At 38.2% G+C, this 16,528-nt stretch overlaps 1 protein-coding gene across 3 annotated transcripts in view; it reads left to right on the forward strand.

The window, feature by feature from the left end:
* The window catches only part of LOC123861521 (signal recognition particle subunit SRP54), a 68,938-nt gene that overhangs the window by 50,199 nt on the left and 2,211 nt on the right, over positions 1-16,528 (forward strand). For 2 of the 3 annotated variants that reach the window (XM_064570945.1, XM_045900713.3), the window contains exons 3-5: positions 5,793-5,966; positions 13,909-13,975; positions 14,964-15,061. In XM_064570945.1, coding sequence (XP_064427015.1) covers positions 5,793-5,966; positions 13,909-13,975; positions 14,964-15,061 — 339 coding nt within the window. The remainder of the gene's footprint in view (positions 1-5,792; positions 5,967-13,908; positions 13,976-14,963; positions 15,062-16,528) is intronic. The other variant, XM_054513670.2, reaches the window with a different exon arrangement.

Raw genomic sequence — 16,528 nt, forward strand, 5'->3', positions numbered from 1 at the left:
CGCCTGACCTGGCTTGTGCCCTTTGGTAGGCTGATAGCAACTATGTGCTGAGCGTTTACAGGCTTTATTTCCCTTAATCCTAATAACTTCTGCATGATGTGGGCGTTATCCCCATTTCACCCGCGAGGTAACCAAGGCTCGGAGCTGCCCAGCAGAAACCTAATGGGAGCCACATTGTAAATTGTACGTTTTCTAGTGGCCATATTAAAAAAATAAAAACAAATTTTCATGTTTTATTGTATGTTATTAATATTTTATTGAATCTAATTTAACAAAAAACTTCAGTACGTAATTAATGTGAAAGTTAATCATGAGGTGTTTTACATTTCTCTTTTTGGTACGAGTCTTAGAAATCCTGTGTGTGTGTTAACACGTACTGCACATCTCGGTTTGAACTATTCTCATTTTATGGGAGCAATTAGCCGCATGTGGCTGGTGGTTACTGTGCTGGATGGCGCAAGTTTAGAGAATTAGGTAAGGTTTGGAGGCTTGTTTTGTTTTGGATTTGGTAGTCTAAAGTAATAGTTTAGAATCTTTGGCCAGGTAAAACTAATGAAGAAATTGCTTTAACTGAAACCAGCTCAGGAGTATACAGTTTGGGCCATAAAAAACCTGAGTTGCTCCTCTGTAGAAATCTTCCCACCTTCAGTGAAAATGAAGCCTATTTTTTAGTAGCTTCATTTTTGACACTAACTACTAAAATGTTAGTAAGACATTCCCCCAAACGACAGATTCCTAAGGGAATAAATAGTGCCTGAATGTGAGTATAGCTCTTGTAGTATAAGATGTAGTTTGCATGCACAAAAACTTTTCCACATACTAGTGTTTATATGGAATTTCTTGTTTGTCTCCTACTTAAGGAGGAAAGTAACCAGCAAGAAGGAATTCAGTGGCAACACTAATTGAGTAGATTCATTTTCATTTGAGACCTGTTGCTGACAGGTACAGATGAACTGGACCTCTAAGTCCACGGTCCTGGGTGTATTTTCCATTTGAGTTTTCCTTCTGTTACTGTAATTGTTTTCACCACTGCGTCAAGCTTGGAATTGCTCTAATAGCAAAGTAAACATACCGGTATTGATTTACCAGCTAAATATTGTTTGAAGAGAGGTTTTTCCTTTTGGTTTAGTGATAGTGTGTTATTTTCATATTTTTGGTTGAAAAAAATAATAGATATCTAAATAATAAAGGAGGCCGTTGAGCAGAAAGTAGAAAGTTATAGGAATACTCCCGTGGCCAGTATCTCACATTCACCAAAAGTAAGTTTGTGTTGTAATCATTCTGGGATTTCCTGTGCATATATAATCTCTTCTTTTGTGTTAAACACAAATGGATTCATACTATACAAACTATTTTCTAACTTTCCCTTTTTGCTCTCATTCACATTCCTGAAGCAGAAACATCTCTGGGAACCCCAGATCTATGCTTTTGAGTATAGTAAGAGAAAAGAGGCCAGTGGGGTGGGGACTTGGATGGAAGGAGAGCCTGCTGTCCTTCATCAGTTTGTCAGAACTGAGAAATTCCAAGTGCAGTGTAGGGAAAGGAGTAAGAAATAGGAGCTTGGCTCTGTGTTTAGAATTTCATCTTAAACCAGGCCATACAGTACCTGTTGTGACATTTTATCAGGCAAGTTCTCTGACTAAACTTTTAACCAAAGTCTGAGGCTCAGTATTATTAAAGAAGTTCAAATTTCAGTACTACTCATTCATTTATGTAGCACTTCCGCTACCAAGAACTTATGATGTACTAGGCACTATAAATTACAGGATATAGCAGTGAAGGATACACACTGTGCCTACTCCTCTGTGTTGCTAGCTACCTAGTTGGGGAAGGTGATACAGAATAAAATCCATGATGTGTAGTACATGTTTTAAAGAAGTTCTAGGTGCTATGAAAGTGTATAAAAAGAAGATTGCCATTAAAATCAGGCCCCAGGAGACTAGATAAAACAGATTTACAGTCTGGTGGTTAATCATAAAATTTGATAAAAAATGAATTGACAATGCATCTATTAATTTTCTGGTGTTAGGAACCTCTTTTTTTCAGATCTTTGGAATTTCTTAAAATGGAATTTGTAGGGGCGCCTGGGTGGCTCAGTTGTTAAGCATCTGCCTTCGGCTCAGGTCATGATCCCAGGGTCCTGGGATCGAGCCCCGCATCGGGCTCCCGCTCCGCGGGAAGCCTGCTTCTCCCTCTCCCACTCCCGCTGCTTGTGTTCCCTCTCTCGCTGTATCTCTCTCTGTCAAATAAATAAAATCTTAAAAAAAAAAAAAATGGAATTTGTAATATTGACAGTGAAATATTTCTTACTAATAGGTTTATTGTTTATCTGTAAAAAAGAAACATTTGCAAAATTCAGAGAATAACTTTCATTTATAATTGTTGGAAATGTTTCAACAAATTAATTTTCTGGTTGCTTTTATCCATCAATGCCTCCCTTCTCTGTTTCCCCTTTTTTATTCCCTAAGTAGAGGTCAGAATCACATGCCATAGATTGTCTCTCACAGATTTTTTACTTGCCAGTTTGGTTCCTTATGATGAGGTGTTGACAGAAGTATAGCCTATGGGCCAGATCCCACCAGCCACCTGTTATAATTATATAAAGCTTTATTTGAACACAGCTATACCTGATTATTATGTGTTGTCCATGGCTGCTTTCACAGAGTTTAGTAGTTGTGATAGAAGCTGTATGGCCTGCAAAGTCTAGACTATTTACCATCTGGCCTTTGTTTTTAAGAAAAAGTTTGCTTACTCCCGTTTAAGAAGATAAACCTAAAACTTGGGTTTTATGTATCAAAAATTAATATTAAAATTTTTAAAGAAAGCCCTTAAATAAAAGTCTCCTTATTAAAAATCTTTATATGAAATGTTATTAGAGCAAATAAAATCCATTTTTAATTATATATTATGTATAGAGAATATTACTCAAAGTTTTGTTTAAACTTAACTAACTTTGGTATTGGAATGAAAAATATGAATCAAGGGACGCCTGGGTGGTTCAGTCAGTTAAGTGTCTGCCTTCGGCTTAGGTTGTGATCCCAGGGTCCTGGGATTGAGTCCCACATTGGGCTCCCTGCTCAGCAGAGAGTCTGCTTCTCCCTCTCCTGCTTCCCCTGCTTGTGCTCTCTCTCTCTCTCTGACAAATAAAATCTTTTAAAAAAAAGATAAAAGTATGAATCATATTTCAGCCTTCACCTTTGTAGGTTTAAAAAAAATCTTTTGGAAGGAATATACCCAAGAGTGAGAGTTAATGGAGATAGTAGCTAAGTTTATACTGTTATGATCCAGCTGGAATGTTTTGATTTATTAAAGTTGTCTAGGGAAGGTAAAGTAGTTGAGCCAGTGAGAGATAGCCCTTCTCCTTTGCCTTTGTCTAAGGAAGGAAAAATTGAGCCAATGAGAAATTGCTAGAGCGAGCAGTGAGAAGCTGCTTCTGCTCTGTGGTGGTGGAACAGGTCACGGTGATGTACCCTGAAAGGTCTCAGCTCTATTCATTGACTGGAACCGTTGCTTTGGCATTAGATCCATTCAGATAGTGTGACGACTGGAGATCTCACCCAACTTCTCTGACTTTCCCTTGCTTGTGAAGGGATCCAGAGATCTGAGTAATGGTTCAGAAGGTAACGTTGAAGTCAGAACAACCATAAACCAAATCTTATTTCAAGGGGAAAAATGAGATAGAGCAGGAATGGCTCACCGTGTCTAGGGACCAGGTGAACTTGGTAGACCATTTTTTTTTTTTTTAATTTTAAAGATTCTATTTATTTATTTGTCAGAGAGATGGGGTGGGGAGCACAAGCAAGGGGAGTGGGCAGGCAGAGGGAGAAGCAGGCTCCCCACTGAGCAAGGAGCCTGATGTGGGACTCCATCCCAGGACCCCAGGATCATGACCTGAGACGAAGGCAGACGCTTAACCGACTGAGCCACCCAGGTGTCCCCATGGTGGACCGTTCGTTGTCCATTTTGTTTATGGACATTATAAATGGGTTGGTCTTCCGTTGTTAAGGGCTGGGATTTGTTTGAACTCTCAAGACAGGCTAGGGAGAATTGTGGCTTTTGTTTTTTCAGGTTAATACATAGATAGCCCATGCTGTCAAGGTTTTCATGATCTCAGTTCGCTATACAGCAGTTATAGTTGCTGTCAGTGATGTCTTCACGTGTCGTGGAACAATGCATGTGGTTTTTAGGTTGGATATGCCTGGATTCACATCCTGGCTAATGACTAAACTTACCTTTGGGAACTGAAGAATAGAGAGTCATATATATTTTCTAAGAAGGAACTTAGAGGATTAAGAGGAAATACGACAAAAATGAAGTTACTTATATTTGCATAACTGGGCAATTCTAGTCCACTATTTTTATCAGTATAATCCCATCTCTGCAACTGCAGTTCAGAGAACTTTCTTTCTTACTGGTTGAACAACATCCATGGCTTTAAATTGTGTGGTCATATCCACAAGTATAGGAATCCTTATAGAGGACAAAATTTTTGAACTCTGGACCATCCTAGAGAATCCCGCCAATGTGGACTTTAATTGTTGCAGTCCTGTAGTCCTGTATCATTTTGTTTGGTTTAGTTTTAAAATTATATTGGTAATACATGAGCATAGTCTCATCACAAAACAAACAACAAAAAACAAAAAAGAGTAACAGGTCCCCATGACTACTCCCTTACCTGTACCTCCTCCCCTGTCTCAGTACCTGTCCCTAGGAGTAACCACTGCTGGGTTTTTCTTCACAGTTGTACTGTGCCTTTTTGAAGTATTCTAGTAAGGAGATGAAATAAAGGCTTTCTTAGGAGTTAAAACTTGAGGCAAGATAACAGTGAAAAGCTCTTTGTCCTCTCCCACAATATGCATTTACCTTCAGTTGGGAACATGGGTATATATTTGAGGTAAAAATAGTATTTGCCTAGGAATGAAATTTGGATGTAATTAGAATTCCATAGACTATTGTACTAAAATTTGTAAAATCCTTTTACTGTCAGGAAAACTCTGTTGTCACCTATGCGTTATTGACTAAGAAATCTGAAAGCTCAGCTATAGAACACTTATGGCTTGTTTTCCAGATTTGATCTACAAATGAGTTTTATTTGGATTGCACAGTGCTTTAAAACATTTTTTTCAGTTTAAATGTCTTCGTTGGGAATGCTTTCTCCACAGGGTCAACCTTTCCCTATTCAGTTTTGCTCACTTTTGGCGCCGCTTGGCCTTAAAAGGCATTTTAATTTGGAACTCCTGTTTTGAGAAAAGGAGAGAAGCAGAGTTAAGTCGAATGGGTTTTGTTTTGTCCACATGTAGCTAAGCCTAAATCCAAAGATTTAGGAGAGTTCCCTGCCATGAACTGTTATTTTATTTTATGTCTCTAATACACGTATATGTGCATCTATATGATTTTCCTTTGATATTACACATTAATCTGTAAATAACATTATTCTTTAAAATGACTGATGTCCAGAGTGTCTTTGCATATTATATAGCATTGGAATTGCTATGTTTTGACGTGTGGTGCTTGATTTCTTAGCTGCTGACTTCAAAAAAGTTTATTTGGTTAAATTCTATTTTTTACCCTCAGCAGTGAGTATGTAGATGTTTGCCTTATTATTCATTAAACTCTACATTTATGTTATTGATACTCTTGTGTGTGTATGATGTCTTAATTTAAAAAAAAAATTTAAGGATTGGTTTATGTTTCTTTTTTCCCTAAAATAAAGCAACCAATAATTTGTTTGCCATATGAAAGAAAATTAACCTCCCTTGAAACTCATTATCTTAACTTATTATTGTCATTAGATGAATAGTGAAAGAGGCTTTGAAAATGTAGAACTGGGAGTCATAGGAAAGAAGAAGAAAGTCCCGAGGAGAGTCATCCACTTTGTAAGTGGTGAAACAATGGAAGAATACAGCACAGATGAAGATGAGGTTGACGGCCCGGAGAAGAAAGATGTTTTGCCTACTGTTGATCCGGTAGGTCTGATGCTTTTGTCAGTAGTTTTTTATGAGACTCACACCCTGCCTACTGCGCTAAGAAGTCACTGTCACTAGTTTTCTCAATTGATTTGTTTCCTCTTAAACATCAAATGGTAGGGACCTTTTGAGGTTTAAATCAACTATGTTTTTTTTTTTTAAAGATTTTATTTATTTATTCATTAGAGACAGAGAGAGAGAGGCAGAGGGAGAAGCAGGCTCCCAAGGAGCAGGGAGCCCGATGCGGGACTCGATCCCAGGACCCTGGGATCATGACCTGAGCCGAAGGCAGACGCTTAACCATCTGAGCCACCCAGGCGCCCTCAACTATGTTTTGATTATAAAAATATGCAGTATGATTTTGGTAGAATATAATATTTTTACAAATATGGATGGAAATATTTCTGCATTTCAGTAGTCTGAGATAGTTTGAGTGTCAGAGTTCTTGTCAGGGTGGCTAGGTTTCTTTAAGATTTATCTTACTAAATAGAGTGCTTGAATTCCAGTCCCTTTGAATTAAGGACTATGCTGCCATAGTAGTTTCCACCTAAAATTTAGGATTTGTCAGTTAGTTCTTTTTCACATCATTGCCCCAAGTTTTGATTGGAAGGTAGGAGTGTACAGTTCTTAACTTTATGTGCCTCATCAGCTAAAATTAAGAATTTCTAAATTATACATGATTTAACTATAAAATTATAGGGCAAGCTGTACATTCTTTAAAAGTAGTGTTGTCCTTCTAAGTAGTCTCTGGAGAGTTTAGTTGATCAATATTTACTGACTTTCTAGTAGGTACTGTTTTAGGTCCTGGTGATACAGCCATGCATGGGCAACACAAATTTTTGCTCTTGTATGCTAGTGGGCAGGCAGGGAATAAATACATACTATAATTACCAGACTGCAAAGTGCTGTGAAGAAGGGTAGCAGGATAGAGAATTATTACTTTGTATTTGATTTAAAAAATGTTACTACTAGTATTTCATCAGATTTGGCTTTTTTTTTTTTTTAAAGATTTTATTTATGTATTTGACAGAGAGCGACACAGCAAGAGAGGGAACACAAGCAGGGCGAGTGGGAGAGGGAGAAGCAGGCTCCCTGCCAAGCAGGGAGCCCGATATGGGGCTCGATCCCAGGACCCTGGGACCGCGACCTGAGCCGAAGGCAGACACTTAACGACTGAGCCACCCAGGGGCCCCTAGATTTGGCTTTTGATAGATTTTGGTTATTAAAAAAATATTAGATCCAGAGTCTCTACTATGGAATATATTCAAAGGGCCGTGCAGTATACTCTGATGGCATTTCTAAATGCATGCAGACTATTATAGAGGTGTTTCATGCACTGGGAGAATTGTTGGAATAAGTATTTTTCTTTTAAATTACTTTGAAGGGGTTAATTCTTATTTGTCTGTATACATTTGTATTTATCTGTATGTTTTTAGAAGTCATGGTCTCAATAGTTGCTCTCTATTACATAGAGAGTGATAATAAAAGCATTGCATAATAGGGCGCCTGGATGGCTCAGTCAACTGACTCTTGGTTTCGGCTTAGGTCATGATCTCTGGGTTGTGGGATTAAGCCCTGCATTGGGCTCCACGCTCAGTGTGGAGTCTGCTTGTCCCTCTCTCTCTCTGTTCTTCCCCTGCTCACACATATTCTCTTTCTCAAATAAATAATAAATAAAATCTTTAAAAAATAAAAGCATTGCATAGAAAAAAATGCATCCTTACTACTTGCCTAAAAAACAAACTTTATTGTTTTTCAATAGTTCACATAGCGTACAATTCACTGACTTAAAGTTACAGTGATATGGCTTTTAGTATATTCATAGATGTGCACAACCATTACCATAGTCAGTTTTAGTACATTTGCAGCACCTCTGAAAGAAACTCAGTACCCTTTAGTTATCATTCCTTATCCTTCATCTCCCCAACTCCTGATAATCACAGTCTACTTTCTGTAGATTTCCCTATTATGTACATTTCATAGAATGAAATCATATAACAAGTGATCTTTTGTAACTGGTTTCTTTCATTTAGCATGTTTTCAAGGTTCATCCATGTTATAGCATGTGTCAGAATTTCATTCCTTTTTTTGATATACCACATTTGTCAGTACATGAACATTTGGGTTATTTCCACCTTTTGGCTACTATGAATACTGCTGTGAACATTTGGATACAGGTTTTAATTTCTCTTGGTTATGTACCTATGAGTGGAATTGCCACTATATTTAATCATTTGAGGAACTGCCTTGTTCTTTATTCTGTTGATAATGGTGACATTGATTTTTGGCTGTGAAACTAGCCTTACATTCCTAGGATAAAACCCACTTGATCATGGCATATAATTCTTTTCATATGTTGATGGATTTAGTTTGCTAGTAATTATTGGGAATTTTTGCACCCATATTCATAAAAAATACAGGTCTATAATTTTCTTTCTTTTCTTTTTTTTTTTTAAAGATTTTATTTATTTATTTGAGACAGAGAGAATGAGAGAGACAGAGAGCACATGAGAGGGGGGAGGGTCAGAGGGAGAAGCTGACTCCCTGCCGAGCAGGGAGCCCGACGCGGGACTCCATCTAGGGACTCGATCCAGGGACTCGATCCAGGGACTCCAGGATCATGACCCGAGCCGAAGGCAGTCGCTTAACCAACTGAGCCACTCAGGCGCCCCAGGTCTATAATTTTCTTGTGATGTCTTTGTCTGGTTTTGGTTCCAGGGTACTACTGGCCTCATAAAATGAGCTAAGAACTGTTCCTTCTTCTTCTGGGTTTTTTGTTGGTTGATTTTTTGGGAAGAGTTTGTGAAGAATTGGTATTAATTCTTATTTAAATGTTTGGTAGACCTCATCTTGTGAAGCTGCCTAGGCTTTTCGTTGTGTACAGCTTTTTGATTCCGAAATTGTCTTATTTTTAAGTCCATTTTGGTAGTTTTGTTTATTTCATATAAGTTATCAAGTTTGTTGTCATGCAGTTGTTCATAGTATTTCTTTATAGTCCTTTTTATTTTTTCATTTCTGATTCTAGTTATTTGGGTCTTCCTTCTTTTTTCTTGGTCGGTTTAGTTTAGCAAAAGTTTTATCAATTTTGTTGATCTTTTCCAAGAACCAGCTTTTGGTTTCAGTGATTTTCTCTCTTGTTTTTTCTCCATTTCATTGGTTTTCACACTAGTCTTTATTATGTCCTTCCTTCTGCTTGTTTTATGTCTAGTTTGCTCTATTTTTTCCAGTGTCTTAAGGTGGAATGTTAGGTTATCTTTCTTCTTTATTAATTAGCTATGAATTTTCCTTTAAGAACTGTTTTAGTTATGTCTCATAAGATTTGTATGTTACACCTTCATTTTCATCCATCTCAAAGTATTTTCTCTTTGACCTATTGGTTGTTTGAGAGTATGTTATTTACTTCCCATATATTTGTTAAGTTTTCATATTTAATTTAATTTAATTTTTATTTTATTTTATTTTATTATTTTAATGTTCTTGATTTCCTTTTCTTTTCTTTTCTTTTAAGTAGGCTCCATACCCAGCTTGGAGCCCAATGTGGGGCTTGAACTCACAACCCTGAGATCAAGACCTGAGCTGGGTTGGACATTTAACCGACTGAACCACCCAGATTCTCCTGTTCTTGATTTCTAATTTCACACCATGTGGTTGGAGAATATACTGGTATTATTTCTCTCCTTTTAAATCTATTGAAGTTTGTTTTATGGCTTAGCATGTGGTCTTTGAGAATGTTCTGTTTGTACTTGAGAATGTGGATTCTATTGTTGTTAGGTCCCATGTTCAGTAGATGTCTGTTAGGTCTGGTTGGTTCATAGTGTTTTTCAAGTCTTCTATTTCCTTGTTGATCTGCCTAGTTGTCCTATTCGTTACTGACAGTGGTCTCCAACTGGTACTATTGAGTTGTCTATTCCCTTCATCTCTGTTGTTTTTGTTCTTTTGAGCCCCTTCTACTGAATTTTGCTTTTCTGTTATTGCGCTTTTCAATTCCAGAATTTCCATCTGGTTCTTGTTGTTATTTTTTTTTTTAAGATTTATTTATTTGTTTTAGGGAGAGAGGGAGAGCATGGGGGTAGGGGTAGAGGGAGAGAGAATGAGAGAAACAGACTCCCCACTGAGTGCGAAGCCCTACAACGTGGGGCTCTCTTTCATGAACCTGAGCCGAATCAAGTCGGATGCTTAATTGACTGAGCCACCCAGGTGCCCTTTTTGTTAATAATTTTTATCTCTTTATTGATATTCTCTATTCAATGCAGCATTGTTATACCTTCCTTTATTTCTTTAATTATGGTTTCCTTAGTTCTTTGAACATACTTATAAAAGTTACTTTGACTTTTTTTCTGTTAAATCCAACATCTAGTCACTCATGGGTAGATTCTATTGCTTGCTTTTCTCCCTGTGCATAGAGTATACTTCTGTTTCTTTGTATGTCTCTTAATTTTTTGTACATTTTAGACAATATATTGCAACAACTCTGGGTACTGCCCTTGCCTTCTCCCCCCCCCCCCCACCCCGCCAGCCTTTAGTTTAGCCTGCATCTTCATAGAATCTAAGAACTTCCTCTCAATTACCTCTCACCACAGTCTCCACTGATTTTAAGAGCACCCTTTGGGCTTGGACGTTTCCAGCTCTGTTGCAAATGAAGTCAGTTCATTTGGGAAGAGATTAGGAGCTATCTGTTTTATGGCCTACTTTTCCTCCTGGGCAAAACCTCTTAGCCAGAGCTCTGAAGTTGGGGCTAGGGACAGTGTTGCATTCCTGAGTGACAGCCCTACTTTAGGAGCTGAGTGCTTGGTGAAGGTGGGGAGCAGTAGCCTTAGATCTTTTTGGTTTTTTTCACTGCCTCATGAACAGAGGCTGTCAGTGCCCTGGGATTCTCAGTGGCACCATGCCCATGGTAAAGCCTCCATTCCATAAATGGGCTGACAGAAGAAGGGAGCTCCCACCTGTCAACTGCACTCACCTGAAACTTAGGCTCAGTAATAGGTGGCTTGTGGGCAAGACCAGAAATGCCGATTGATGTTCTGTCATGCAGTATTTGTCTTTCTGTGACTGGCTTATTTTACTAGCATAATGTCTTCAAGGTTCATCTATGTCGTTGTATATGGTAGGATCCCCTTCTTTTTTTTTTTTTTTTAAACATTTTATTTATTTATTTGACAGAGACACAGCTAGCGAGGGAACACAAGCGGGGGGTTGGGAGAGAGAGAAGCAGGCTTCCCGCGGAACAGGGAGCCCGATGTGGGGCTCGATCCCAGGACCCTGGGATCATGACCTGAGCCGAAGGCAGACGCTTAACGACTGAGCCACCCAGGCGCCCCAGGATCCCCTTCTTTTTTTAAGGCTGAATTTTCCATTATATATATTATCACATATTCTTTATCCATTCATTCATCAGTGGACATTTAGGCTGTTTCTACCTCTTGGCTATTAGGAAGAATGCTACAGTGAAGATGGAGTGGAAATATCTCCTGATTTCAGTCCTTTTGGTTAAATACCAGTATTGTAAATGGGGAAAACAACAGGATAGAGAAAACACAACAATGTTGTAAAAACATACGTGCTCAGGAAAAGACTGGGAAAATATACTAAAATGTTAGTGATAATTATCTACAGGTGGTGGAAAAATGGGTGACTTAGATTTTCTTTATACTTTGCTCCATTTTCTAAGTGTTCTATAAAAAATAAGCATTACTTTTGTAATATAAAAATAAGATGTTTGGGGCACTTGGGTGGCTCAGTCATTAAGCGTCTGCCTTCGGCTCGGGTCATGGTCCCAGGGTCCTGGGATTGAGCCCCTGCTCGGCGGGGAGCCTGCTTCTCCCTCCCCCACTCCCCCTGCTTGTGTTCCCTCTCTCGCGGTGTCTCTCTCTGTCAAATAAATAAATAAAATCTTTAAAAAAATGTTTAAAAACAAAAAAAGATAGCAAGTCTGAATAGTTCTTGTTAAGGAAGAGGTGGATACTCAATTATTCAGGAAGAGATGGATACTTAAATTTTTGGAGAAAGAAATGAATCAGCTTGAGTTTGCACCATAAACTGGAGGTCTTGAAGCCCAAGATCTGGCCCGTTTCTCTTAGTACTGGGGTGATGGTGGTGGTAGTGATGCTGGCAGGGGTGGCAAGGTTCCAGTGTAGGCTCTTGAGTCGTCTGTCCTTTTGATTCAGTAAGATCAGTGTCTAAACAAGAGCCCCATACATTCATTCTGTGTAATTGTGTGTGACAGTGATAGATGTTATTCAGGGGTCCTTATCCAGTTCCTCAGCTCTGGAGCAGGTTTGACTCTCTGGTAGTCACTGCATGGATATTAACAATTGTTCTCTCTAGAAACAACCACAGGAGAATTGGTCCACTGGGAAATATATGCTTTCCTTCAAAAACCCACTTAATCCTTTTCTAAGTAGTTTCTTGGCCCTGTCGTTATCATGTGTTATAGAGACTGGTTCCATTCCCTGTATTACTGCACTGTCCCATTTGCTATAAAAACTGTAAGGTAAACACTAAGATGAGAGCATCTTAAACAGAGTCCCTAAAATAACCCTTATCCCCAAGTAAGAGAAATGCTTCCAGCTCTGAATATAGAAGGTACAGTAGATTTGATTGAGAGAGTCATAAGTATACAGTATTTTTTTAGTTGAATGTATTTGTTTGCTTGGACACTCATTCTTGGGTAAATAGAGATAAAAGAGCTAACTCACTTCTGTGTCTTTTCAAGAATATTATCACAGAAATCTGCATACCTGCTTTTCATGAGAAGACTGTTGTGTGTTTCCCCCATTTCTCTTTAGCCCATCTACCCAGACTTACAGATATTCTTGTGTCTGCTGTTTTAATACCTTATAATCATGAATATATATCTTAGCTAAGAAGATTATGTATAATTTCATTGTTTTTCTCCTTCCTGGAAACAATATTAAAATAATATTAATAATAATTATTGTTATTTGAGCGATTATTCTATACTGTACTTTCTTTCGGTAAACAGAAATATTAGTACGATGAAGCATGCTTATATTACTGATTTCATCCACAGAAGCAAACTGTTGTCTGTGTGGCAAGCTTCACAGAAGTGTTCAATGGGAATGACAGCACCAAGATTAACAACGGAATTGTGCAGTGTAGATTGCCTTCTGCCATTGGTCCTACTTTACTAAATATACACTGAGCTTGTCTTGGGTTATATGGTCTAGGCCTTTCTTAATCCTTTTTTTTTTTTTTTAAAGATTTTATTTATTTGTTAGAGAGAGAGCGAGCACAAGTAGGCAGAAGTGGCCCGGAGAGGGAGAAGCAGGCTCCCTGCTGAGCAGGGAGCCTGATGCGGGACTCAATCCCAGGGCCCTGGGATCGTGACCTGAGCCGAAGGCAGACGCTTAACCGAATGAGTCACCCAGGCACCCCTGGGCCCTTCTTAATCCTTAAAGAAACAAAAGAGCTCACGTTGCCACTTACTGGTCACTTATTTTCCCATCATTGAAAGTTCATTTGATGTGCTCTTACTTATCCTGCTTACTTTCTCTGAATCTTAATTTCCTTACTATACTCTAAGTATGTTGTACTGTATGATTTCTTAAGGTCCCTTTGTATTTACTGCATTCTATCTCTGATGTGCTTATGAACACTGAAGACAAAAAAAGCAGCAGGACAGGAGCAGAGGCTCTAGATTGTCAATTCATAAATAAGACTATGACTTACCAACTCCATTTTAGTGGCTGCTACTTTCTTTGGTTATTCCACAGGCTTAGGGTGGTGGTAGTTATATGGGTAAATATAAAATGTCTTTGTAGAATTCTGTCTGTAGAGCTTTAAATGTTTAATTGGATTGTAGTCTGTAATACTATCTATAGAATATTCTGTGTGCCAACCAGATATTTGATTACTTCATTCTGGCCTAAATATACAGAATGGGTTTAGGTATGAAGTTTGCTAACCTGACTTTTTGTTGCAGACAAAACTCACCTGGGGCCCCTACTTATGGTTTTACATGCTTCGAGCTGCCACGTCAACCCTTTCAGGTATTACTTTTCTATTTGAATATTGTATAACTACTATAATATGCTCCAAGAACAAGAACTTTACCAAATGGGGTGTTTCCAAAGTGAAGGGGAAACAATAGGGAATTAATCACTCTGTTCTCAGCAGCTAGCTAGCGTTGGAAGATATTAATCTAACTTGTACTTCACTTTAAAACATTCTTCAGTTTCAAATTGTGGGGTTTTTTTAGAGAACTGAAAAATGGCTTTATTAATTTATTTTATATTAATTTTTATGTTTTTGAACCTTCTCTGTTAGCAACTATTTTGCTATTTTGTTATATGGTTTCTTACTGATACTATTCTTACTCTGACTATTCTAGAGCCTGTATTATATAATTCATTTATTTTTAATTTCATTAATATTTCGTATCTTAAGTTGAGCTATAAACTAAGTCAGATTTGAAGGAAATGAATTATCAACTTAGGACTTCTACCATTTTTTGCTTTTTATTAGAGGTAATTTTGAATAGTAATTCATTCAAGAAACATTTACTGAGCACTCAATATTACTAGACAGTGTGGTGTAAGGAAAAGCTTTACTTTCAGACCTGGATTACATTTTGGATCCTTCATCAGCCTCTCTGAGTCTAACCTTTCACAGTGCCTGGCATGTGGCAGGCACTCAGGGAATGTTACAGTGCAAGCCGTTACTCCCCCATAGCCTAATGATGTCCCAACCCTCTAAGAATCTGTTTTTCTTGAAAAATAGACATGTAATTATACATGGTGATACATGTATAATTGGAGGTGTGAGCAGAGTGTTGTTGGGAACCCAGAAGGAGCCACTAGTGCCTCTTGAGGAAATCAAGGAAGACACAGAAGAGATGTATTGAGTGTTCATAATCTTTTGTATTCTTACAATGCCTTGCACACAGAAGGTGCTCAAGAAGTGTTTATGGAATTGTATAAGCCATTAACTTTTGTGTTTTTTTGTTTGTTTTTTGCCATTTAACTTTTGTATCTTTAGTGTGTGACTTTCTTGGAGAGAAGATTGCGTCTGTTTTGGGCATCAGCACCCCAAAATACCAATATGCCATTGATGAGTATTACCGGATGAAAAAGGAGGTGTGTCTCCTTTTTACATTTTTTGGATTCAGTTTGGTTTACTGTGGACTTCATGGGTTGTGTAATGAGCATATATATCCTCTCTAGCCACCCAAAAGAGAGCTCCCTTAGGGTAGGCATTTCATTCTAGAGTTACTAATTAATCAAGTTAGATATTTTTAAGTTATATACTTATTTTTTAACATTGAAATTTCCCTAGGATCTTTGTGTGAGACTAAGCTAGATTTCATTGTGCTGGGTGTTATGTGAGGTGCCTTATGGATGTTTCTTGTTTAATCTTCATACATCTCTCTTTGGATTATTATTCCAGTTTTCAGATGAGGAAATAAGACAGTCTCTGTACTTAGAACCTGTAGACTGTCGTGGGAGAAGTGGAGGATTTGAAGCATGGAAAATTACAAGTACTAGAAATGTGTCAGTGCCAGGTGTTAAGGCACAAGGAGGTGAGGCAATTTTGTCTGCAAATGTAGGGAGGTCTTAGGGCCGGGGTGAAATGAATTTAGCCTCAAGGAATGAGAAAAGTTTAGCTCTTAAGAGCATAGGCTGAAGAACCAGAGGGTCCGAATTCAAATTCTGACTCTGCCACTTCTGACTTTGCCACCCTCGGGCAAGATACTTAACCTTTGTAAGCCTCAGTTTCTTCATCTTTATAATGAGGAAAAGTGTGGCATCTGTGTTCAGGGTTGCTCTGAGGATTAAATGAGTTGATATAGAGAATGCTTAGGACAGCACCCAGTGTTATATTGGTGAGCATGAAATAAATATTAAAATCTTCTATTATCCTTCAAGCAAATGGAGGGGGAATTCGGCTAAAGCTAGAGTGTAGGGGCCTGAGGCTCAGTTGTGTGTTTGGAGCAGTGGCAGGAATGGTGCTTTGTCCCTGGAGCAGAGTGCAACGGGAGAGTGGCTGGACACAAATCTGGAAAAGGCAGCTGACTTTGTATTTGTTACATGGTTTCAAAAATGGTTTCTGAACAAATGAGCGTTTTTAACACTTCCAGCCATGTTTAGAGCCTCATTACCTAATCTGGACCATTGTAAACGACTCCTCCATGTTTTTCTTGTTCTCTCTCAAGCAAGCTCTAAATTAATCTTCTTGACAGGTTACTGTAACCTGTACCGTAAGTCTGTACTACAAACTACCAGTACTGCGTTGACCAATACAATTGCCACTTCCTCCGTGAATGCAGTAGTTCTGGAACTAGAAATTATCTGTATACTAGCTGCTTAGGGGAACAATAACCATGTTATGCCGTTTAGTGAATAGACCACCCCATTCTGCTGAATAGGCTGCTAACCTATAATTGAAGTGATACAGTATTTAGCTATTTTTTATTTAGATTAGAATTGATCTGAAAAGATACAGCCTTTGTCAAAGTTAATTCAGGACTCATCTAACTAAGCAGTGCTGTACCATGCTTTAAAAATAACTTCCCTTTCCTTAAAATGTCATATGATAATTTCCAT

This window comes from Mirounga angustirostris, unplaced genomic scaffold (assembly GCF_029215605.1).
Source record: "Mirounga angustirostris isolate CCGP_5_RB_7025 unplaced genomic scaffold, mMirAng1.0.hap1 SCAF_9, whole genome shotgun sequence".
NCBI classification, from domain to species: Eukaryota; Metazoa; Chordata; class Mammalia; order Carnivora; family Phocidae; genus Mirounga; species Mirounga angustirostris.